At 39.7% G+C, this 24103-nt stretch overlaps 2 protein-coding genes across 5 annotated transcripts in view; both read left to right on the forward strand.

Moving 5' to 3' along the window:
* zgc:63863 (uncharacterized protein LOC393372 homolog) overlaps positions 1 to 18022 on the forward strand; it is a 158742-nt gene extending 140720 nt beyond the window's left edge. Inside the window, exons 1-4 of one of the 4 annotated variants that reach the window (XM_057827719.1) lie at positions 13220 to 13267; positions 13357 to 13414; positions 15157 to 15211; positions 15292 to 18022. In XM_057827719.1, coding sequence (XP_057683702.1) covers positions 15301 to 17088 — 1788 coding nt within the window. In that variant the 5' untranslated portion in view covers positions 13220 to 13267; positions 13357 to 13414; positions 15157 to 15211; positions 15292 to 15300 and the 3' untranslated portion in view covers positions 17089 to 18022. Of the gene's footprint in view, positions 1 to 13210; positions 13268 to 13356; positions 13415 to 15156; positions 15212 to 15291 lie in introns of those variants that run through there. The other 3 variants (XM_057827720.1, XM_057827722.1, XM_057827721.1) reach the window with 3 other exon arrangements.
* Positions 18023 to 18430: 408 nt separating this feature from the next.
* Positions 18431 to 24103, forward strand: vps72a (vacuolar protein sorting 72 homolog a). Its single transcript, XM_057827726.1, has 6 exons — positions 18431 to 18825; positions 22364 to 22516; positions 22593 to 22719; positions 22798 to 22974; positions 23063 to 23207; positions 23383 to 24103. Exons 1-6 carry the CDS (start codon positions 18700 to 18702, stop codon positions 23774 to 23776), a joined length of 1122 nt encoding a protein of 373 aa, XP_057683709.1. The 5' UTR covers positions 18431 to 18699; the 3' UTR covers positions 23777 to 24103.

A 24103-nucleotide genomic window follows, 5' to 3' on the forward strand; every position in this document is an offset into this window, starting at 1 on the left:
TTTAAGCTTCAACTGTCTGAGTGATGGCCTCATGTTTTCCTGCAAAATATCCTGATAAACTTTTGAATTCATTCTTCCATTAATGATTGCAAGTTGTCCAGGCCATGAGGCAGAAAACAGCCCCAAATCATGTTGCTACTCCACCATGCTTCATGGTGGGGATGAGGTGTTGATCTTGGTGAGCTGTTCCATTTTTCCTCCACACATGACGTTGTGTGTTACTCCCAAATAATCCAGCTTTAGTTTCATCAGTCCACAAAATATTTTGCCACAACTTCTGTGGAGTGTCCAAGTGCCTTTTTGCGAACATTAAACCAGCAACAACGTTTTTTTCTAGACAGCAGTGGCTTTCTCCGTGGAGTCCTCCCATGAACACCATTCTTGACCGTAGTTTTACATATAGTTGATGTGTGCACAGAGATATTGGACTGTGCCAGTGATTTCTGTAAGTCTTTAGCAGACACTCCAGGGTTCTTTTTTACCTCTCTGAGTATTCTGCGCTGATCATCTTTGGTGGACGGCCACCTCTTGGGAGATTAGCAACTCTAAACTCTAATCATTTGTAGACAACTTCTCTGACTGTCAAATGATGAACAACCAGACCTTTTGAGAAGGTTATGTATTTTTTTCCAGCTTTATAGAAATCAACAATGTATGGGTGGTTTTAGGTAAGGCTGACACTGTTTTTACATCTGTGTGATTTTGACAAAGATCAGCTCACATTTGATGGTGATTTTATGCAGAAATGTGAGAAAATTCTAAAAGGTTGAGATACTTTTTCATACCACTGTAACTTGACGGTTCGAACGGGACAGGTCGCATAAAAGTGGACCATTTCAAATCTGATCTAGGTCAATTTCCTATGTGATTAAAATCCGATCTGGGCCACATTTTTCCAGAATCTGGCTGCGGTCTGAACTGTCAAGTCCCCCTAATTGGAATTCATGCAGCAATTACGTAAGCAAAGAGCGATAGCGACAGGGCGCAGGTTAGTGATGGAGCTGTGCAGTATCATTAGCACCTTGCTTTAACGCGGCTTTTAGGAAAGAGGCGAGCTTGACAACAGTCATAAAAAATGCAAAATTGGGGGTTAGCCCTAGAATGCTGTTTTCTTTTTGTGCTCCAAATGAGCCATATTTCAAGATTACCAACCGAGAGTCGGGGGAAACTGTTCGTATATGAGTGCGTCATGCACGCACAGTGCGTGCATGCGATCTATAAATCCATATAAACTTTGAACATAAGACTAAACTGGGATTATTATGTCTGTTATTTGTGTCCTATTTTTGGAAATCAAAATATGATCACCCTAGAATGACATTGAGCCAGCATTTGTTTTGATACTCCTGCGCGGGGCAGTTTGCACTGCGCATTTTGGACTACGAATTAGTGCGCATGCGTGATACTTGAACAGGCTCAATGGACAAAGGCAGTCAAAAAAACAGATATGACAAAAAAATCGAAATCGTGTATTAAGACCTGCGGTATGAACCTAGCTTTAGTGCGGAAAATGAATTCGAATCTCCATCAATTAACATAAAAATTCCCTGATTGTGGAGGCGACAACGCCGTCTTTTGGGCAAAAGACACGTCTCTTGCAATCTACCTGAGAGTAACTAATGAACACAAATGCTTAAGTGGCCTCAAAAGTCCAACAAAACTCGAGATGTCATCAAGTTTTCTGAGACTTATGCTTAGCGAGCATCTAAACAGTTGGCATCTTTCCAGCATGATGATGAAAACCATGGAACAAGACTACCTACTCCTACCTACTCAGTACAATGACTATATTTACTTCATTCTTGTACAGTATGTTTACCAATCTATACGTCCTCCTTTCATTTACTTCATCTTCGCTTTTTCTGCTGGCTCTCCCTCTTCACGTCTCCTTCTCATTTCCCAGTCCACTGAGTTAAATATAGGACAAAAACAAAGCAATCAGACCATGACATGGTTATTATTTTAAAGTGAAGTGCTGTTTTTTTTTTCATTTTTAATTCCCTCTCATCCCCATCCATTTATCCTCTCTCTCTCTCCGCGTTTGCAAGCTTGAGGAATTTTAACGCCCAGAGATTTAACGCTGGGAATTAGTAAATCATTAACATTTGACCAAAGTGTATGTGTGTGTGTGCATGACTAATTTTTTCAACTCATTGGCTGCTGTGGACGACGATAGACGTCCAATTCATTTAAACTAGAAGCACTTAGCTAAAGCTTAAACTATGTTCAGTGATACCTCTCTACATACAAATTTAATTTGTTCCAGGACCTGGTTTGTAAGTTGAAATGGTCGTATGTCAAGTGGGATTTTCTCATAAGGATACATTATAATTTGATTAATACGTTCCACAGCCCAAAAACCTATGCAAAATCCTGAATAAATAATACAGGTACAATTACAAATAGCCAAACAAAATAATTATAAATACAAATAGGAATAATAATAATGTAACAATTCTAATTCTAATGTGGTGGTTGTGTTTTGCATGCTGTTCCTGAACGCACCATGTGGCTGATGAGAGTGAGGGGCAGAAGAGTGGGAAGTTTTTACTTTCTCTTTTAATGTTATGTTGTTGTTGGCGTTGACTACATCAGACTGTAGCAGTGTTGTGTTGCGCAAGTTCTGAAATAAATGATTAAAAACCTGATGAAACCAATGTTACAATAAAAGTAGTCCCCAGTTTACGAATGAGTTCCGTTCCTACCCAGGCGATGTAACCTGGATTTCTGCGTAAATCAGAATCGACCCTTTAAATACCGCCAAACACCCTTTAAATAACAAAACAAACAAAAAAACATGTATTATGCGACATTGTACTGTCCTCGCCAAGATGTTGGAGCTAACCCCTAGCTAGACAGTAAGCTAAGCTCCAAAATGACGACGTCAGATGTCCGTGTGGTTTACCGACTTTATTCAGCTGCTCATGACATCAACACTTGCAGAATAAAATCAAAATTAGAGCTGAAACGAGTACTCGAGCAACTCGAGTAACTCGAGTTTAAAAACTGACCCGAGTAATTTTATTCATCTCGAGTAATCGTTTATTTTGACAGCTCTAAGCATCACGTTTTGCTAGGACTACATTTAATGCGGGACAACGCGCTGTCACGTGCGGAGAGGAAGAAGGGGGGGAAAAAAAACTTACTGCAGCCGACAGCCGCCACAAACGACGCCGACGTTGCTAAATACTAGCCCGCACAATGCTACATTGGTAACAGGTAGCGTCTGATGCGTCTCATTGAGATCACATGTATGTTGAACTAGATGCGAAATGACAGACTCGGCCGCGTCTGGGCAGCGTTTGTAAACAGCCGCCATCTTAAAGCAGTACAGCGCTAAGCGCTAATAAATAAGATTAACGTTACTGTCGCTACTAGCTCACGTAACGTTAGCCCTGCGGAGGGCTAGGTTTCAATTAATTATGACCACTGTCGATGCGTGGCTAACGTGTCTTACATACAGGCTTTAACATAACATAGCATTGTGGAGTGATGAGGGTGTAAAATAAAAACTTACTCATGCTAACTATCAATTTTAGCTCAGTAGTCATTGCTGGATAAAACACCAAGTAGCACTGGTCCCTAATGTGCTCCAATACAGCCTGTATCATACATTTATTTTGAACACTGCAAAAACTCAAAATCCTATCAGGACTTACAGTTTAGACTAACTTAAAACTTAACTAGAACTTAAAAATGGTTTGACACAAAGAGAAATTCAATTGAAACACGTGGGAAAAAAATCCTAACTTTTAAGTGATGTGTGTTTTCAGGCGTAACGGCATTTTTAGGTAAGATATATATTTTAATAAGATCTAAAAGTTTTTTGAGTGAAAGCAGTGAATTAGTCTTTTTTTTTAATTATAGTTACATCTGAGATGCAATTGTTGGCTGTTTTCAACAATATACATCGAAAATAAAGACATTGATTGACTGAAAATGGTTCAAGATTAGATGAAATGTCTTATTTTCTCATGTATATTTATAATTGCTCTTCACCTAAAAAATATATTTGTTTTATCCGATTACTCGATTAATCGATAGAATTTTCAGTGGATTACTCGATTACTAAAATATTCGATATCTGCAGCCCTAATCAAAATAAAATGAAATTAGGGCTGTCAAACGATTAAATATTTTAATCGAGTTAATCACATCTTAAAAATTAATCGGAATTAATCGCAATTCCAACCATCTCTAAAATATGCCATATTTTTCTGTGAATTATTGTTGGAATGGAAAGATAAGACACAAGACGGATATATATACATTCAAAATACTGTACATAAGTACTGTATATGTTTATAATAACAATAAATCCACAAGATTGCATTAACATTAACATTTTTTCTGTTAAAGGGATCTACGGATAGAAACACGTGTAGTTCTTAAAAGATAAATGTTAGTACAAGTAATAAATAATAATAATAAATTTATGTATAACTGTACTCAAATTTGTAAAATTTTCAATCAAAAAATAAACTAGTAGCTCGCCATTGTTGACATCGCCGAGCGGTGGCACATTGGCTTCCTGCCGTTCTTCCGCAGTGTCTTTAACTATGTAAGGTCGTGATTGAAATACACCACAAGGTGTAAATGGCGAGTTTTAAATTACTCAGAAATCAAGCCAATAAGTGTGTTTTGTCCCTCGACTGGCGCCGTAGTTCCCTGTTTACTGGTCCATCCACGGTCATTTGAGTGCTGGCATCACAACGTACGAGACCTCTGATAATTTGTACAGTGGGGCAAATAAGTATTTAGTCAACTACTAATTGTGCAAGTTCTCCCATTTGAAAATATTAGAGAGGCCTGTAATTGTCAACATGGTTAAACGTCAACCATGAGAGACAGAATGTGGAAAAAAAAAACAGAAAATCACATTGTTTGATTTTTAAATAATTTATTTGCAAATCATGGTGGAAATTAAGTATTCGGTCAATACCAAAAGTTTATCTCAATACTTTGTTATGTACCCTTTGTTGGTAATAACGGAGATTTTCTGTAACTCTTCACAAGCTTTTCACACACTGTTGCTGGTATTTTGGCCCATTCCTCCATGCAGATCTCCTCTAGAGCAGTGATGTTTTGGGGCTGTCGTTGGGCAACACGGACTTTCAACTCCCTCTGCAGATTTTCTATGGGGTTGAGACCTGGAGACTGGCTAGGCCACTCAAGGACCTTGAAATGCTTCTTATGAAGCCACTCCTTTGTTGCCCTGGCTGTGTGTTTGGGATCATTGTCATGCTGAAAGACCCAGTCACGTCTCATCTTCAATGCCCTTGCTGATGGAAGGAGATTTTCACTCAAACTCTCTCGATACATGGCCCCATTCATTCTTTCCTTTACACAGATCAGTCGTCCTGGTCCCTTTGCAGAAAAACAGCACCAAAGCATGATGTTTCCACCCCCATGCTTCACAGTGGGTAGGGTGCAATTCAGTATTTTTTTTCTTTCAAACAAGAGAACCTGTTTTTCTACCAGAAAGTTCTATTTTGGTTTCATCTGACCATAACACATTCTCCCAGTCCTCTTCTGGATCATCCAAATGCTCTCTAGCGAACCGCAGACGGCCCTTGACGTGTACTTTCTTCAGCAAGGGGACACGTCTGGCAGTGCAGGATTTGAGTCCCTGGCGGCGCATTGTGTTACTGATAGTAGCCTTTGTTACTGTGGTCCCAGCTCTCCGTAGGTCATTCACTCAGCCCCCCTGTGTGGTTCTGGGATTTTTGCTCCCCGTTCTTGTTGTCATTTTGACGCCACGGGGTGAGGAGGGAGTTGAAAGTCTGTGTTGCCCAACGACAGCTCCAAAACATCACTGCTCTAGAGGAGATCTGCATGGAGGAATGGGCCAAAATACCAGCAACAGTGCGTGAAAAGCTTGTGAAGAGTTACAGAAAACGTTTGGCCTCTGTTATTGCCAACAAAGGGTACATAACAAAGTATTGAGATGGACTTTTGGTATAGACCAAATACTTATTTTCCAAATACATTTTGCAAATACATTCTTTAAAAATCAAACAATGTGATTTTCTGGGTTTTTTTCCCACATTCTGTCTCTCATGGTTGAGGTTTACCCATGTTGACCATTACAGGCCTCTCTAATATTTTCAAGTGGGAGAACTTGCACAATTAGTGGTTGACTAAATACTTATTTGCCCCACTGTATATTGTGACTAAATATTGCCATCCAGTGTATTTGTTGAGCTAAACCAAATGTTTGAATAGAGTTTGACCAAAGTCTGAGTAAGTTTTATTTGTATTTTTCATAGCTATTTTGATTAGGAATGCCAGTTCTCTTTGCATTGAGCTCTTTCTTTTTGTGAACATTATTTTTTTTGAGAGATAGGAATATTATTTTTGTTGTGCTTCCACTAAATGATACTTATGTTTGTTGTGAAGGAGTTGCCGAAGCTTATGCCAATAAAGGGCGCGGTCCAATGAACGCCTGTGTCCACTCACGTTTCTCTCCCTCTTAGTTCTCAATGTGCAAAAAACAGCGTCATTGTAATCTGTTTGAGGCAATGCGGGAGCAGGTCACGCCGCGCATGCGTAAAGTTCGTCAAATATTTTAACGTGATTAATCAAAAAAAATAATTACCACCCGTTAACGCGATAAATTTGACAGGACTAAATTAAATCAGTTTCATCTTCACAAACAGGAATTCAAAATTTGTGTTAACAAGTCGGTGCTGATACAGCAATAACAAACGATTAGATTAGCATGTAGCAGTTATCGTCTGCACATCAAGCCGGACTAACTGGCATAATAACGTTCGGGAGGTCCAAGAAGTCGACAGTTTTGACCATTATGGAGTAATTTTGCCATGTCGTACTGAATTAATGCATTTTTAATATTTCATATTCCATTTAGCACAAGACTGTTATTTGTCATGACCATACCATTTATTTAGCAATTGGGGAAAAATACTTCGATAAAAAAGAATATCCTGTAAAAATATTGGAGTAGAGAAATTGAAACATTCATGACATTTTTCTACTCTCTGTTGTATTTTCCTTGTTCTGAATCTTCCCCCCTCAATGGGCTGAATTCTAAATCAGATGAAATCGTGAGTCTGCCGACCTCATCATTCAGCTGGGGACGCTAGAGCGCTACAATGACAGGCAGGTCCAAACAGCAGATTAAAAGACTAATTTCTCGTCATCTGCGCTTTGCCAAATTGTCGTATACAGATGAATCGTCTCAAAATATGATTCTAATTCACATAATAAAATTTTTTTTTGTGCTGTCACAGGCACTTTAATGTACTAATATTTTCGGAATGATTTACGAATAAACTCACACCTCAGAAACTTTCACTCCAAAGTTTACACCCGAACTCGCTGGCTGCCATTGACGGCGATAGACGTCCAATTCATTTGAATTCGAATTGCACGTGTATCTCCATCAATGGAGTGAATAATTTAAAATGACGTACAACAACAAACCACTTAACATCTACCATAAATCTGGGCATGACCTCTATTTCTTTCTCCTTCCATTCCTCACCACTAAGTCCTTAAATCTTTATCATGACAAAATGGAGTGAAAATGTCTTTCCTGGTTAAAAACGATTAAACAAAAAAATAAAACAAGGTGAGGTTGAAGACATCACAATTAGATCTCGTGAACGTCTTACTTAACACTCGAGCAAACCCCCGCCAACCTTTCAATTCCTTCATATCTACACTGCATAGGAAGCACCAGTGGGAAATTGTCTTGGGAGATTACCGGAGTGTGTGTGTATTGGAGAGAGACAGTGTATTTATGTAGCCTGCAGTTCATATGCAACATGCATGAATTTGTGTGTATTTGTGTGTGTGTGTTGTCCAGGGAACACATAAGTGGATTAGCCGTCATGCTTTTATTCCTGTAATGGAAACATCAGGCGGAGAAAGAAAAGTAGGGCTGAGGCCAGGCGACGAGTGAGAAGGGGGCAGGGGTGGGTAGTTGAGGAGGAGCGTTCAAGACCCTTAAGGTTTTCTTTAATAGTGAATGCTTTGTGGTGGAAAATGCAAATAGACTTTTGGAAACAGTGCGTAAAACGTGTTGATGATCGATAGTGCCGCAAGACTTTTTATCACGTGGAATGAGGAAAACACTGAAAACGCAGATGTACTACTGCTCAGCCTGGTACTACCTCCAGAACTGGAACATTTCTGGGTTGTTTCGAATCTGTGTATGTATTCACGTTTATGTATTCAAATTCAAAAGTGTATAACAAGCCATATCACCTATAGTACTTCCACAGAACAGAATGGCATATGACCAGGGGCGGAAATTAGATGGGTGCTGGGGTTGTGACCGCACCCAGGCCCGGGTCTCGAAGGAGCCCATTTTGCCGGCGTAAAGTTGGCGTGGTTGGACGCGGGGAGGGTCAAACAGAAAGGTAAGATGATGCACTGAGCTGTAGTATAGCTTTTAAGTGTTATAATATCTCTGCCAGCCTCTTGGTGGGTGTTCTGTCAGATTTTGTACCCCATCAGAAATGTCAATTTTGCTGTTTTAGGCATGCGTGTAACGTTACAAACGGGAACGGGAATGCAGCGGGTCCAAAGTAAACACCACAAACCTTCGATAAAGATAGGTATATGTACGTAGGTTTAGTCGTGGACTCACACAAAGGAAAGTTCTCACACTTATCCTACCGTGTGGCTGCACTCAACTCGACTGGACTTCGCACTCTCACCGTTAACGGCTTCCATGAGCTGTTAAGCATTTATTAACGCCGTATTCATGTTTCACATGTACAGTGGGGCAAATAAGTATTTAGTCAACCAGTAATTGTGCAAGTTCTCCCACTTGAAAAGATTAGAGAGGCCTGCAATTGTCAACATGGGTAAACCTCAACCATGAGAGACAGAATGTGGAAAAAAAAAACAGAAAATCACATTGTTTGATTTTTAAAGAATTTATTTGCAAATCATGGGGGAAAATACGTTTTTGGTCAATACCAAAAGTTCATCTCAATACTTTGTTGTGTACCCTTTGTTGGCAATAACGGAGGCCAAATGTTTTCTGTAACTCTTCACAAGCTTTTCCTACACTGTTGCTGGTATTTTGGACCATTCCTCCATGCAGATCTCCTCTAGAGCAGTGATGTTTTGGGGCTGTCGTTGGGCAACGCGGACTTTCAACTCCCTCCAAAGATTTTCTATGGGGTTTTTTGGATTTGGAGACTGGCTAGGCCACTCCAGTACCTTGAAATGCTTCTTACGAAGCCACTCCTTTGTTGCCCTGGCTGTGTGTTTGGGATCATTACCATGCTGAAAGACCCAGCCACGTCTCATCTTCAATGCCCTCGCTGATGGAAGGAGATTTTCACTCAAAATCTCTTGATACATGGCCCCATTCATTCTTTCCTTTACACGGATCAGTCGTCCTGGTGCCTTTGCAGAAAAACAGCCCCAAAGCATGATGTTTCCACCACCATGCTTCACAGTGGGTATGGTGTTCTTCGGATGCAATTGAGTATTCTTTCTCCTCTAAACACGAGAACCTGTGTTTCTACCAGAAAGTTCTATTTTGGTTTTATCTGACCATAACACATTCTGCCAGTCCTCTTCTGGATCATCCAAATGCTCTCGAGTGAACCGCAGACGGGCCTGGACGTGTACTTTCTTGAGCAGGGGGACACGTCTGGCAGTGCAGGATTTGAGTCACTGGCGGCGCATTGTGTTACTGATAGTCGCCTTTGTTACTGTGGTCCCAGCTCTCTGTAGGTCATTCACTAGGTCCCCCCGTGTGGTTCTGAGATTTTTGCTCACCGCTCACCGTTCTTGTAATACTTGCTCCCACAGTTAATTTCTTTACACCAAGCGTTTTACCTATTACAGATTCAGTCTTCCCAGCCTGGTGCAGGTCTACAATTTTATCTCTGGTGTCCTTCCACAGCTCTTTGGTCTTGGCCATAGTGGAGTTTGGAGTGTGACTGAGGTTGTGGACAGGTGTCTTTTATACCGATAATGAGTTAAAACAGGTGCCATTAATACAGGTAACGAGTGGAGCCTCGTTAGACCTCGTTAGACCTCTTTAGAAGAAGTTAGACCTCTTTGACAGGCAGAAATCTTGCTTGTTTGTAGGTGACCAAATACTTACTTTCCACTCTACTTTAGAAATAAATTCTTTAAAATTCAAACAATGTGATTTTCAGTTTTTTTCCCCACATTCTATCTCTCATGGTTGAGGTTTACCCATGTTGACATTTACAGGCCTCTCTAATCTTTTCAAGTAGGAGAACATGCACAATTGGTGGTTGACTAAATACTTATGTGCCCCACTGTATGTTTATGATGTAACTTGTTTATTTAGCACATTTTAATAATATTCCTAGTCCAACTGAATGAGTGCTTATTCACTGCCACTAAAGCTTTGGGAGCGAAATATGATAAGGGTGAAAAATTTGACAGAACACCGACTGCTTGGCCGGTTGTCTGGAGGGGCCCGCGAAAAAATTTCCACTTGCATCCCCCCACACACATCACACAATCGTCGTGAAGGCACCTTCCCAGCTACAGTACCTCCAAAGCTGTAGAAATCAGTTTATCCTGTCATTGTGGATCTGAGGCATTTGTACAGACTAGCAATATTTAGTAAAATGCCAGAAAAATAACTTTTTAAACTACGTCGGTAGACCTAAAAGTTTATTTTCTACCAGTTTTTAAAATACATATTATATATATTTGTCTAACAACTTTGTCACCTAAATGTCTTTTTTTCGTAATTTGATCATTATTATTATTATTTAGCTTTTGGTTGACAAAAATGTTGACCCTACAAAAGTGCAAATTTGGGGGACAAAGTAAAGTTTAGTGATAGTAATGGTTTCCTTACATTTGGTTTACGTTGACCTACAGCGCTTTCTAGTGGTGAAATATGTGTTTTACATCAGTTGTTTTTGAGTTTACTGTTGTCAATGACGTGGCTGTAGTAGACCAACAGTACTGTAGTATCTAGTTAATGTTCAAATGTATAAAGTTCTCTATATTATCAAGTGAATTTTTATTATTATCACATTTAACAATTGAACACTGAATTCCATGAACAAACAATTTATCTGTCAAGCTGTTCGAACATATCGAGCAAATCTAAATCAATAGTGGGTAATCTGTCTTCATTATCTGGTTATTATACGGCTCTGCAGAATCTCAGAGGTGGGTAGAGTAGCCAAAAATCTGACTCAATTAAGAGTAGTTTTCCTTCTAAATAATATTACAAAAGTAAAAGTAGTCATCCAAAAATGTAGTACAAGTGAAAAATTATTTGTTGAAAAGAAATAAAGTCAATTGCATACATTGCAAAACAGTGGTAAAAATTATAACCCATCTAACACAAAAAAGGGCGATTGTGGAGAAGAAAAATGTTCCTCTCCATTATGTGATATAAATGTTGCGCTACATGTTTTACCTTGCTGTTGTGTTGCTGTTTTGTTGACATTCCCTTTAGCGCAGCACCATCTAATGGATGCATAAAATAACCCCAGCCTCTACTGTAGCGTTTATTCTATGCACCTTATGATGCACTGCGCCTTATATATGGAAAAAGTTTTAAAATATGTCATTCTTTGAAGGTGCGTTTTATAATCCGGTGCGTCTTATACATACCTGTCAACCCGAGGCCGTTGGCAATCTTACAAATAGTGATGTATGCCCTTACAAATTGGTGACTAATCTTACAACGTTGTATATAGCGTGCAATATGAAACAAAAATAAAACTCAATTTTTAAAATTATAGGAATTTATTGGTAATATTGTAACATATAACCTGGTGCAATCAAAGAACAATCAATATCTTCAGCTACATCATGATTACTAAAATTTAACAGAGACTTTTGTTATAATTGTATGTAGCACTTTTGGCAATTTCTATCATGTCTTGATGGCTGCACTTCGGCTCGCAATTCAGTTTGACTTGAAGGTAGTTCGTTAGTGTGTCCAATTATAAATTAAAAAGGTCAATTGATAAAATTAACTTACCTATGCAATCTTTGAGTCAGGGAACATTTCTTTTGCTAATTCTGAGAAGTGATCAGCAATTGTTGCAGGCAAATTCTGTTTGGCAACAAATTGGCAGAATGAAATCTCCGCTTTCGTCACTTTTCATTCTGCAGACTTCATCTTTTTGCCCAGTGTTGTTAATCTTACTTTTAAAAAGTAATTCATTAGTTACAAATTACTTCTCCCCAAAAGTAATTTAGTTAGTAACTCAGTTACCTGAAGGTAAGAGTAATTAGTTACTTGGCAAAGTAACTAGTGTTACCTTTCATGCTTTTTTTTTTTTTCATTAAAAAAAATTAACAAATAAATAAAACACAGTAACCTTTGCTATGTTTGGAAATTGTTTAATGTTGTGAATCAACTGTTAAAGTTGTTAAAATTGCTACCTTTGTTGCATTAGTTCCCTTCCGTCTGCTTTCGACATGTTAAAGTTTTAAAACTGTTTTATCATTTAAAGATAGATTCAAGTCAAGATTTTGCTGATTTAGGAGTATTTTAGATAAAAAGTTACTTAAGTTCGCTAGGAAAGTTCACGATAACAGTACCTTTCTGAGAAGTCTTCTGCTTCAAAATTGGGGCTGTTTATTTACGCCGCCGTCTGTCATTTCGCATGTAGTTCTATAAGCATTTGATATCTAGGCGTAGATTGTAGGCTGTCGGCTACAGTCAGGAAATATTGGAGCCACCTAGCCTAGCATCGCGTTTGCTAGAGCGTCACAACACTCTTCTCTCTCAGTGTCTCTGACTTTTCTCGCGTCATTCAACCAACGTAGTAACGCATCGTAACGCACATTGTCTCGTTGCCGATACAGTGACAAAATCTGAACGGAAAAAAAAAAAAAGTAATGCACGAAAAATGTACAGATTTTGAACGTACGGCGTACACATTTAAAAATCAGTGCTCACTTGTACAAATTACTCCGAAACCGTACAACTTGACAGGTATGCTTATAGTGCGGAAAATACGGTACTCAAGTAAAATAAAAAGTATTGTGTGTTAAAACTACTCTAATAAGTACATTTTTCTTAAAAAGTTACTCAAGTAAATGTAACACGTTACTACCCACCTCTGCAAAAAAAAATGCACAAATGCTCCTAGTTTGTGTAACCTGCCCGTTCCTACCTCACATGTAGTGTGCGTTAGAACTTGGACCGAGGCCATCAGGCAGCACATATAATCCCTAGCATGCTCCCTCTGTCCAGCCAGGTTCTCCTCCTACTTGATGTTGTTGTTGCCATGAAAATGCAGCTTCATTTAGAAAAGAATAGAAGGTGTTTTTCTATCGAATACATTTCGATATTTCATTCCTATTGTCAAGGAAGTCTCATCTACAAATGTCATTTTTTATCTCTCCCTTCAGCGACAAGACATCGAAGATGGAGTAATCATAGTGAAAGGGCATCCACACTCAAGCACCGGTGAGTCACGATGTCTTCATTTTACTTTGCTTTATTCTTGAAAATATTGTTTAGCACCTTTCTAATGTCTGACATATCACAAGTGAGTCATTTTTTACCTTACATCCCAATTTTGGCAAAGTGGTAGGAACATTATTTGAGTGCTTCTGAGATACATGGATACATATTTATTACTATTAATGACATTGTTGTCATTGGTGGTTTAATACGTGATATACAATATTAGGATTTTGTTTCTTTTTATGGTGGTTGTATTGCAACACATATTTAAATTGTCGAGTGGTTTAAGTAAAATGTGCATGTTATATAATGTTTATAATCAGATTTTAAAAGTATTATTCTGACTCATTACTATTTATTTGTTGCTGCACCGCATTATATTGAGTGGCAAACTATATTTAGGATATTTATTATCATACACAATAAAGTTAGATGATTATCATTTAATTTCAAGTCCCTATAGTTTATTTAAAATATATTTATCAAGATTAATGGTAGCAAAGCTTGAATATTTTTAGGGAATATTCCATTTGATTTGTCATTTAAAAAAAACAATTATTATTAATAGTTATTGTATTGTGTTTTAGTTTTAATCCTCTTAAGTTTATTACATAGTACTGAGGTTTTTTCTGTAATATTTTGGTTACTTTATATAAAAATTAGGGCTGTCAAACGATTAAATTTTTTTAATCGAGTAAATCACAGCTTAAAAATTAATTAATCGTAATTAATTGCAATTCAAACCATCTCTAAAATATGCTATACTTTCCTGTAAATTATTGTTGGAATGGAAAGATAAGACAAGACTGATATATACAATTCAACATACTGTACATAAGTACTGTATTTGTTTAGTACAACAATAAATCCACAAGATGGCATTAACATTATTATATACAACATTAATTCTTAAAAGATAAATGTGAGTTTGTATATTGTGACTAAATATTGCCATCTAGTGTATTTGAATGAAATGTTTATCATCATCATCGGTATCATTGACAAAATGTGGAATAATTTGGCCAAAGAAAGAGAGAATCATTGACAGTCACAAAATATGGAATAATTTGTTGAGCTAAACAAAATGTTTGAATAGAGTTTGACCAAAGTCTAAGGATTATTTTGTATAGCTATTTTTATTGGGAATGCCAGTTCTCTTTGCATTGAGCGCTTTTTCTTTTTGTGAACGTTATTTTTTTTTGAGCGATAGGAATATTTTTTTTTTTTGTGCTGTCAGTAAATCATACTGTAGCGACTTAACTGTTCTGCCCAAATGCATGGCGGGAAGTTGGGCAATCATGACTGTCAGTGGTGGCTGCAAATAGTATATCTTCTCTGCGTTGTGTTCAATACAGGGTGTTAAGAAAAAGATAATCTACTGTCATTCTTCGCCACGTCGCTCGCCACAATAGATGTAATTGTTGTGGAAGAGATGCCAAAGCTTTTGCCAATAAATAGCGTGGCCCTAACGAATGCCTGTGTCCACTCCACTCGCTTGTCTCTGCCTCTCAGCTCTCAATATATATAAAACTGCGCCATTGTAGGCTGTTTGCGGCAATCCGTGAGTGGGTCGTTCCGCGCATGCGTTAAATACGTTAAATATTTTAACCTGATTAATTAAAAAAATTAATTACCACCCTTTAACGCGATAAATTTGACAGCCCTAATAAAAATACACGAAATTATTTTTTAAAGTACTTATTTTGTATTTTTACTAAAACTTAATCAAATGTGTTTAACAGTGGAGTCAAAATGCATACTAATTCATCCTGAGCTGTTGCTTGAATATTCATGTAGGTAAGCACGCTATCCAAAATATTACAAACAACTGTTATTATTTGGTGATTATTGATCACTTATACGGTTTTCCCCCCCAGCTGTCGCCCATGCAGACAAGCTGCTGTTCCCCACCGTGTTGGCGGGCTCTCTGCGTGTTGGCGGCTGGATTGACAGTGACATTACAAGCGCTGCCAACATGTCCTCACCCCTGTCGGTGCGACCCGTCCGGGTCCGCCGTTGACTGCTCTTTCGCCCGATTTGCCACTGTGCCAGAGCGCCTCCCTCTGAATTTGACCAGACTCAACATGAGCCATAACGCCATCAAGACTCTGGCGCCTGAGCAATTCGCAACTTTGACGAGACTGGAGGACTTGGATCTGAGCGACAATGTCCTAGCGTATGTGGACGCCGACGTTTTCGTTGGCCTGCGAAGCTTGCTAGATCTGCGCTTAGCTCGCAACCGTCTAAAGGTGCTCCCAGTCGGTATCTTCGCCGGCTTGTCAAGACTACGGCTGCTTGACGTGAGCGACAACGAGCTCCTTGGATTCCTGGATTTCACCTTCCGAGAGTTGGCCGGCCTGCGTGTGCTAAAAGCGCTGCGTAACGACGTCGTCTTCATCTCTCGCTGGGCCTTTGCGGGTTTAACCGACCTGCGCCAGCTTCACTTGGACACCCGCAATCTTACGTTGGTGCCTACCGAGGCCTTCGCATATCTGGGCGGGTTGACAGCTTTACATCTGCACCGTCTCGATTCCACCGTGATGCCAAACTATGCTTTTCTCGGTTTGGGGCGTCTGAAGGAACTTGTCATATCCGATTGGCCAAGACTAGAGACATTATCCGCCAATAGTCTAGTCGCCCTCAATCTTACGTCTCTTGCAATTCGAAGCTGCAACCTCAGCGAAATCCCCTACACAGCTTTACATCACCTCGTCTACCTTGTGCGCCTCGACTTGTCTTATAACCCAATCGACTACATCCAAGGCAACCAGCTCAAGGAATTACTCAGGCTCGAAGAGTTTCACATGGTCGGGGGACAGTTGCGACGCATCGAAATGGCGGCTTTTCGGGGTTTGGCGCGTCTTAGCCTGGTCAATATGTCAGGAAATGTCCTTAGCACCCTGGAGGAGGGCGTTTTTCACTCACCGAATGCCATTCAACGTCTGAGACTGGACAGAAACCCGCTAGCCTGTGACTGCCGCCTGGTGTGGTTGGCGCGCCGTCGTTTGACCCTAGACTTCGGCGAAAGCCCGCCGACCTGCGGCTCGCCGGGTAGTTGGGATTTCCTCAAAATGGCGGAGCTGCTCACGTGCCAGTCCCCTCGCATCCGACCGCGCTATCCCAACATCGGCAGGGTGGATCAGGGCCACGCCGCGGTGTTGCACTGCAATGCGGAAGGCCGGCCCGCGCCATCTGTCACCTGGCTCAATCCGAGGCGAATGGCGTTAACGGACATCGGCAGGGTACGAGCGCTCGCCAATGGTACGCTGGAGGTCCGCTACGCACAGCCGCAAGATGCCGGCACTTACCGCTGCGTGGCATCCAACGCGGCGGGAAACGACACATGGCCAGTGGAGCTTCACGTCCGGGCCTTAGCCAGCAACAAGCCCTTTCACCTCAAAAGCTGGCTCATCTCCTCGCCGTCTTCCACAGCGGGCCCACGGGACCCGCCGTTTGACGTCAAGACGCTGCTGATCGCCGCGTCCATCGGCTTCCTGTCATTTTTCAGCTCTGTCAGCGTTTGCTTCCTCGCCATGTTCTTCTGGAGTAAAGGCAAAGGGCAAATCAAGCATACCGCCACTATCGCGTATGTGCCGCGTACCACCGCTACCAGTAGTAACGGCAGCACAGGCAACTATATGGAGACGAGCAGGTTTACCATGAAACTGATGTAAACCCCATGTAAATTCCGAGGATCTTGTGAGCTTTTTCAGACATTTCTTTTGCTGTCTGTCAGAAGCCTGATGGTTTAACCTAGGGCTGCAACTATCGATTATTTTAGTAATCGATGAACTAGTTAGTTCGAATAATCGAGTAATCGGATAAGGAACATTAAAAATTTAAAACACCTGAGCTGAGCCTTAAATGGTATGAAAAAAAAATGACGATCTAAGTTCAACAAAAGAACAATTGGCTAACTTACATAGCAAAAGAATTTTTTTTTTTACAATGCTCTTAACAAATGGTTCAAACACATATTCCCATTAAAAAAAACTGCTAAATATACGTATAAACTAAATTACGAATGCATAAAAAAAAACATTAGCGCAAACAAAAACATAGCTTATGTTGGTCTTAACAGGGAGCAGCGGGATTCAGCCATGTGAAATGAGTTAGATCATATTCATTGTTGCCACTAGAGGGCAGTGTCTCTACCCAAATCAATACAACCAAATGCAAGAACTTTCAAAACAAACCATTACAATGCCACTTTAATTACACGAATACTCTAAGCAGCAAAATTTAATTCGAATCTTTTTTTTTTAAATCAAATTACTCGAGTTAATCGATTATTCGTTGCAGCACTAGTTTAACCTTAACCTTACAACGATATTACAGAACTCTTGTTAATATACTTTGCCACCCATTTTATAGGGTATGCATTGTCCAAGAGGATAAAGCATGAATCCATTAGCTTTCAATGGCATAGCATGCAAATTAGCCTGAGTGTTCAATTTATAACAAAGCATGAAAAATATGAACAATGCTGACTCCTGATACTTTATGACTTATTTTGTGTTTGAATACTGTGTAAAAAATACGTATGTATTGTTATTGTTATGATTATTATGCAAGACAAATCCCTTAACCTATTTTATCAACAGCAGATATAAGTACAACTACTCGTGCGAGTAGGCTGGTTAAATTTAATGCTATTTAAAACTGTTAATTTTACAGTTTTTCTTTCGACTTTTGTTTTGTTTCATGTTATCACATAAAACCTCCAATAAAGAACTTTAAAAACTTTCATTCATTTTAAAAGTGCCATTCATGACTTGTAGGGCGCATGTTGCAGTTATTTCAAAAATAAGCTATGGTACATTTATTTTAATGACGTCGTCGTTAAAAAAAATCCGATATATAAAATCCCTATGTACAAAAAGATGTTCTAAAAATTCATTATTTCTTTGGAAATCGTCATATTCCCCAATAAAGTAATATTTAACGGGTCGTAGATAATTTTAGTACAGTACTTTATTTTGAAGGCATTTTTTTTCTTTACAGGAACTACTCACCGTAACCCGGAAAAAAACAGCGACTCCAAATACAACGGTGGCTAAAGTTAGCATACAGCTACATGCTATCAGTATCATTTTGCATTTATTAGCACGCTTCAAACAGCTCTGAAACACTTCCTTGAATACTTTGGCTTTCCCATGGTTGCGAGGCGATAGTTTTACCACTTCAAAAAGTAACTTTATTTGTAAAGAAATACGTCTGGCGCTTGCGTACCCTGCTAAAGAAGACACCCGGCGGCTAACTTGGTTAGCTCTCCCTGCCATATAATGCATAAAACGAGTTTAGCGGTTCATCGCGAGCCCCGAAAAACCGCGGGGAATCGCATGTCCAAGTTGCTGGACGCCGAGGAAGAGGACGAGTTCTACAAGACCACCTATGGAGGATTCAACGATGTAAGTGCTTGTTTGTGGTGGCCTTATTATTAGGGATACATAGAAAAGTACAGTAGCGTGTTAAAGTAACTTAAGTATTCTGACTGTATGATAACCTTAAGCAAAATTTTCACGGAATTGCACTTACAGCTCTTACGTGATATATCTGGTTTTTAAAAAATCAATTGAAAAAGGATTTTTATTTTTCAAATTGGAACATGAGTATAATGTTCAGTTAAAATAAATTTTTTAAAAAAATAACAAAAAAAAATACAAATAAAATTGTAACAAATGCAGTTATTAAAGTGAGTATAAACTCACAGCCACAGCTTCACAATATTATCATAAGAACAGAAATAACTGAGTTATTTTACATAAAAGCACATGTGTATGACTCGTATCATTTTTACTGTAAACAAGGGCGTAGGTTTGCATAGGGACGGTAGGGACATAACACTACCAACTTTTCAGGATGCTCAAATTGTCCTCACTAACCTTTAAGCATTCTTATATGCATTATATAATGAGTTTAGTTGTACAGATAATTTATATTGTCTTTGAATATATTGTTAGGATAGAACTGACCCTACCATTATTAAGTGAATTATTTTCATTATGTTCAAACTTACATTTATCCCTTTTCACTTGCTGAATGCGCCCCCCCCCCCCCCCCCCAACGCACGCTTGATTAGCTGATGACTTGACCCACCTCCGGCACACACACACGCACGCTCACACTATCACAGCCCCGACAGAAATGTATGTTAACAATATGCCGCCTCCTCCTCCCCCCTTGAAGAGGAGGGATATTAGATTTTTTTTTTTTTTCCGGCCAGCAGCAGCCACCGTAGTCAATGTAAAAAGACGTCAATGTAGTGGAAGTGGGCAACTCACGGCAAATTTTGCTACTGAAAGTCCGACCTGCATCCGAGTTAGCATAACATTAAACTGCATTAATTTGCTAACCTGCAAAACTCAAGTAGGAAGCTGCTTAGAGAGGTGTCGCTCTGTGTATTTTAATGTTAATTAAACTGTGTGAAATGTAGTGAACTGCTGGAAACCATAGAACCAGAAAAACGTGAGCAAGAAGCTACTTGGAGAGAAACTGGTGCTGCATAACCTCATATGTTGCTCACATGATACAACATGCACGTAACCACTGTTCACCCACTCTGGGTGGTCTTATTAATGTCCCATCTTAAGCAAAAAGTGTGCGTTCAAAAGAACACTAAAGTAATGAGTAACATTGTGAGTAATTGCTTACAAAGTGTGATTTGTTTTAAATCATGATATATGTATATTTTTTCTTAGCACAACTTTATCGATATGAACTGTTGTTATCATCAGGCATGAAATCGCTCACCTTTCGGTGAAGTTCACCGTTTTGAAGTCAAAAAGGGTGACCTACGTGAATTGTGTAGATCCGAGGAGAACATTTTTAGGGGGCGGGGGGGTCGTGAGTTCATCTAACTAACGACATGTTTTATTGAAGTTGCTGAGCCTTTTGAGATATGCAATGAGTCTATTTTTTACAAGGTAAATAAAAATGAGTGCGGTAATTTTCAAGGCTGCGTTTTATCACCGCGTGCGTGCATACATTTGTGCGTGCGTGTAGATGACCTATGAGACTCCAGTTGTTGTGTCCGGATGTTTATTGGTCAACAACACGCCGTAGAATTACAGTTCACACATACAAAATAGGGAAACACATCAATATTAAACACTGTAAACGTTAGCATTGCTACACTGAGACTAATGAGGAAAAAAGACAACTTAGTTTAGCCTGCTATAAAACATTGGCAGTCTTTTCCAAAACGCAAACTTGTGGTTAAAAGGTGACACTTCAAACATGAAAAATCGCTGGTTAACAGCATTTGCAAACGAAAAAATGAAAAAAAATCTATTAGTGACACCACAAGCAATGACGAAAAGTGCTTTTTGCGGAGTGTAAAGTTGTTAGCGGTTTAGCGAACGTACTTCCGGTGAACATTTCAAAATAAAAGCACATCACGTTTTTCATATAAATAGTGATTTCTAGAGTTAATCCCACATACTTCAGAATTAATACTATGATACTACAGAATTCAGGTTTTACACTAAGAATAACTTTAAAATGACACCTTTTTTAAAAAAAATGATTGGCAATTAATATTATAATTATTATAATACTATTACCGGTATATATATAGTAGTATACTATAATAATAATGCTAGACTTTTTTTTTTTTTTTTTAATGAGAATTGTTTTGAATAATGTTGGAAAGGCGAAGTCAGTGTTCTGAATCTGTTTACATTCCATTCTTTCGCACGAGTAAATGCTATCAGCTAAGCCTGCCCAATATATCGTTAGAACATCGCCATCGCAATGTGCCCATGCACAATAGTCATATTGCAGGACGTGCAAATTTTTTATTTTTTTTTTCAACATTTAAACTTTTGTTTTACTTCATGAACGTAGCAAGTGTGCAGATCCTGGATTAAACTGAGTTATAAAAATTAGGGTCAATGGCGCCATTTTTCAGAACATCGGAATTTAAAAACAACATACAATCATGTTTTTCTGCTTCATGCTCACACAGCACCACAGTGTCTCACTTTCCCTCCTGCTAGGCAGCGCGACCAAACTGTTTTTCTTCGTCAACAGTGCAGCTATCCCGAACGGAGCTATTCAAGTTATTTGGTGAAAATTTTCTCGTTTTAATATCGCAAACTATCGCAAACTCCCCAAAAATCGCAATGATAGTTTTTTCCAATATCGTTCAGGCCTACTATCAACATTTGACCTCAGTGTTCATGTGTGATTAATTATTGTTATTTACATGTTTTTTTTGTACTTTAATAAAGAATTTAAGTGTTCCAAAATGTTTTTGTGAATTAATAAGCGTCAACAAAAATGTTGTTGCTAAATTAGTAAAAAAAAAAAAAAGACAAGAATAAAAATTATTAGTCGACTAATTGTAAAAATAGCCGGCTGACTAATCGGGAGAAAATTAGTCGTTTGGGACAGCCCTACTGGAGCATATTTCCTCCACACCCTTCTCACCTTTTTAACCTCTGACCCATTTTCATGCCTGTATCACACTGTATTACAACCTATTACATAACCATATTTGGCCAAAATGATGACACAAAAATCATCGAATTCAGACCAGAACAACAGTATGAAACATCACCTGTCCAAAGAGCATGAGTACCCTCTAGGGGAGAAAAAATGTTGTTAACTCTGATTGGTAAAATGGAGTTATTGGGTTATTGTTTCGATGTCTAACTAACTGGTGAAACCGAGATGACCACTGTCGGCATCTCTGGCAATATTTAAGTAAATATGTAGAATAAAGACAAAAAATGTAACGACCTTAGTGGAGCCCAAAGTAGTGGAGTAAGAGTAGTTTTTCTTCACCAATCTACTCAAGTCAAAGTAAAAAATATTACGTGGTAAAACTACTCTAAGAAGTACATTTTTCTCAAAAAGTTACTCAAGTAAATGTAACTGAAAAAATGTAACGCTCTTCTACCCACCTCTGCATGTAAACTTATATGTTTTCATCCACCATTCAAGGAATCGGGAGATGACGAGTACCATGAAGATCATTCAGACACGGAAGATGAAGTTGACAGTGATTTTGACATTGATGAAGGGGATGAGCCAGACAGCGCGCAGGAGGACGATGCGCCTCGAAGGAAGAGTCGAGTTGTGACTAAAGCATATAAGGTTGTAAAAAAGAAGGTATTTATCTGAGAGAACAGTTTGTTGATTTTTGGATTCATGTTTTGTGCATTCGTTCAAGGAGCCTGTGAAGGTGGCCAAGCCCAAGCCGCGCCCCAAAAGACCCACCGAGGAAACAAAGAAGGCTGAGAAGAAACCCAAAGCAGAGCTGAAGCGGAGGATCCCGCAAGAATTTCAAGACAGCGGAGGTACGGTTATGACAAAACCTCTCGCTGTTACCTCCCCAACACCAAAAAGCTCCCAACCAGTTGTTGTCTTTCTTGCAGCCCGCAAGTCTGTGCGACAGTCCACCAGCGAGCATACCCGCAAGACCAACCTGCGCCTGCAGGAGCGCCAGGACGCACCTCGACGCCGTAGGGGGGCGCATCGCGACCGACCCCTCACCCAAGAGGAACTTCTAGCTGAGGCTAAGATCACTGCTGAACTAAACATTCGATCACTGGGTACAAATATTTTCTGCATTTTTTCCCACATCCTTTTTTTCCCTGAATTATATTGACTGTGTTTCACAACATTTGATTCTATGTGTAGAAAACTACGAGCGTCTAGAAGCAGACAAAAAGAAGCAAGTCCACAAAAAGCGAAGATTCGAAGGCCCGACCATCCGCTACCACTCTGTCCTGATGCCAATCGTCTCGTCGTCTCTTCTAAAAGAGGAGAACGTCGACGTAGAAGGGTGCGCTTGTGACGCTGACTTCTGTTATCCCTTTGTTTGCGTAATCTGCTCGCCGGAAGCAATTTTGTCTGGAATATTTTGAGTGATTAATCCTATTTTTCAGCATCATATTACAAAAAAAGTTATGTAATTTGTCAGGGGAAATATTTGATTTTGGCCTTGTGATTTCCTCAAGGTTGGACCAGGACGTTCCGCCGACGGCGCCGGCGAACCCCGCCACGCCATCCCAGCCCCAGCAGCCCGCCGGCGGTCTCTGCTCGCGCACCTTTGTGACATTCAGTGACGACGAGGCGTTCGATTGCGCCTTCCCAAGCGGGGCTCAGGCAAGTCCTCAGATCCCAGTGCAGGAAATCTGCCCCGTCACCCACAAGACGGCGCTGTACCGGGACCCCGTCACAGACATCCCGTACGCCAACGCGCGGGCCTTCCGCATTATCCGCGAGGCCTACCGTAAGTATGTGGCCATTCACGGGTTCCCCAATGCGTCGGGAGGGATGTCGGGAAGGGACGCGGCTTCCAGAGGCACGCGCCACAGGATGGTGGCCAAGCAGAGCACACTCGCCACGTAAATGGGATTCTTTTTCTTTGGTTTCTGGGAACACTACATCCAACAAAACTGTACAATTGGACTCTTCACCAGGCAGAAGATTCATTTCGATGATTAATTTCAGGATTACAGGACATCAAATCCAGATTGAGTGGATTAAAACCTTTGGACTCCCTCTTCTGCTCTATCTTTTTTGTTTTCTTTCAATAAACTGCCCTTTTGTACTGTGAAAATATGACCTTATGACAAGAAATAAAATGTAGCTGGTACACTGCTTTGACGCTACAGTTCAGGGGTGTGGATAATTTATATTTAGCCATCCAATGAAAAGTAGTAATGATTTAGAATG

The sequence above is a fragment of the Corythoichthys intestinalis genome, chromosome 22 (genome assembly GCF_030265065.1).
Source record: "Corythoichthys intestinalis isolate RoL2023-P3 chromosome 22, ASM3026506v1, whole genome shotgun sequence".
NCBI classification, from domain to species: domain Eukaryota; kingdom Metazoa; phylum Chordata; class Actinopteri; order Syngnathiformes; family Syngnathidae; genus Corythoichthys; species Corythoichthys intestinalis.

What these genes read in the sequence shown, in the direction of transcription:
- vps72a (XM_057827726.1), top strand. Translation starts at nt 18,700, where the DNA reads ATGCATAAAACGAGTTTAGCGGTTCATCGCGAGCCCCGAAAAACCGCG. An exon ending in TTGTGACTAAAGCATATAAG is followed by an intron (nt 22,517 to 22,592) that starts GTTGTAAAAAAG and finishes CATTCGTTCAAG; the next exon opens with GAGCCTGTGAAGGTGGCCAA. An exon ending in GAGAACGTCGACGTAGAAGG is followed by an intron (nt 23,208 to 23,382) that starts GTGCGCTTGTGA and finishes GATTTCCTCAAG; the next exon opens with GTTGGACCAGGACGTTCCGC.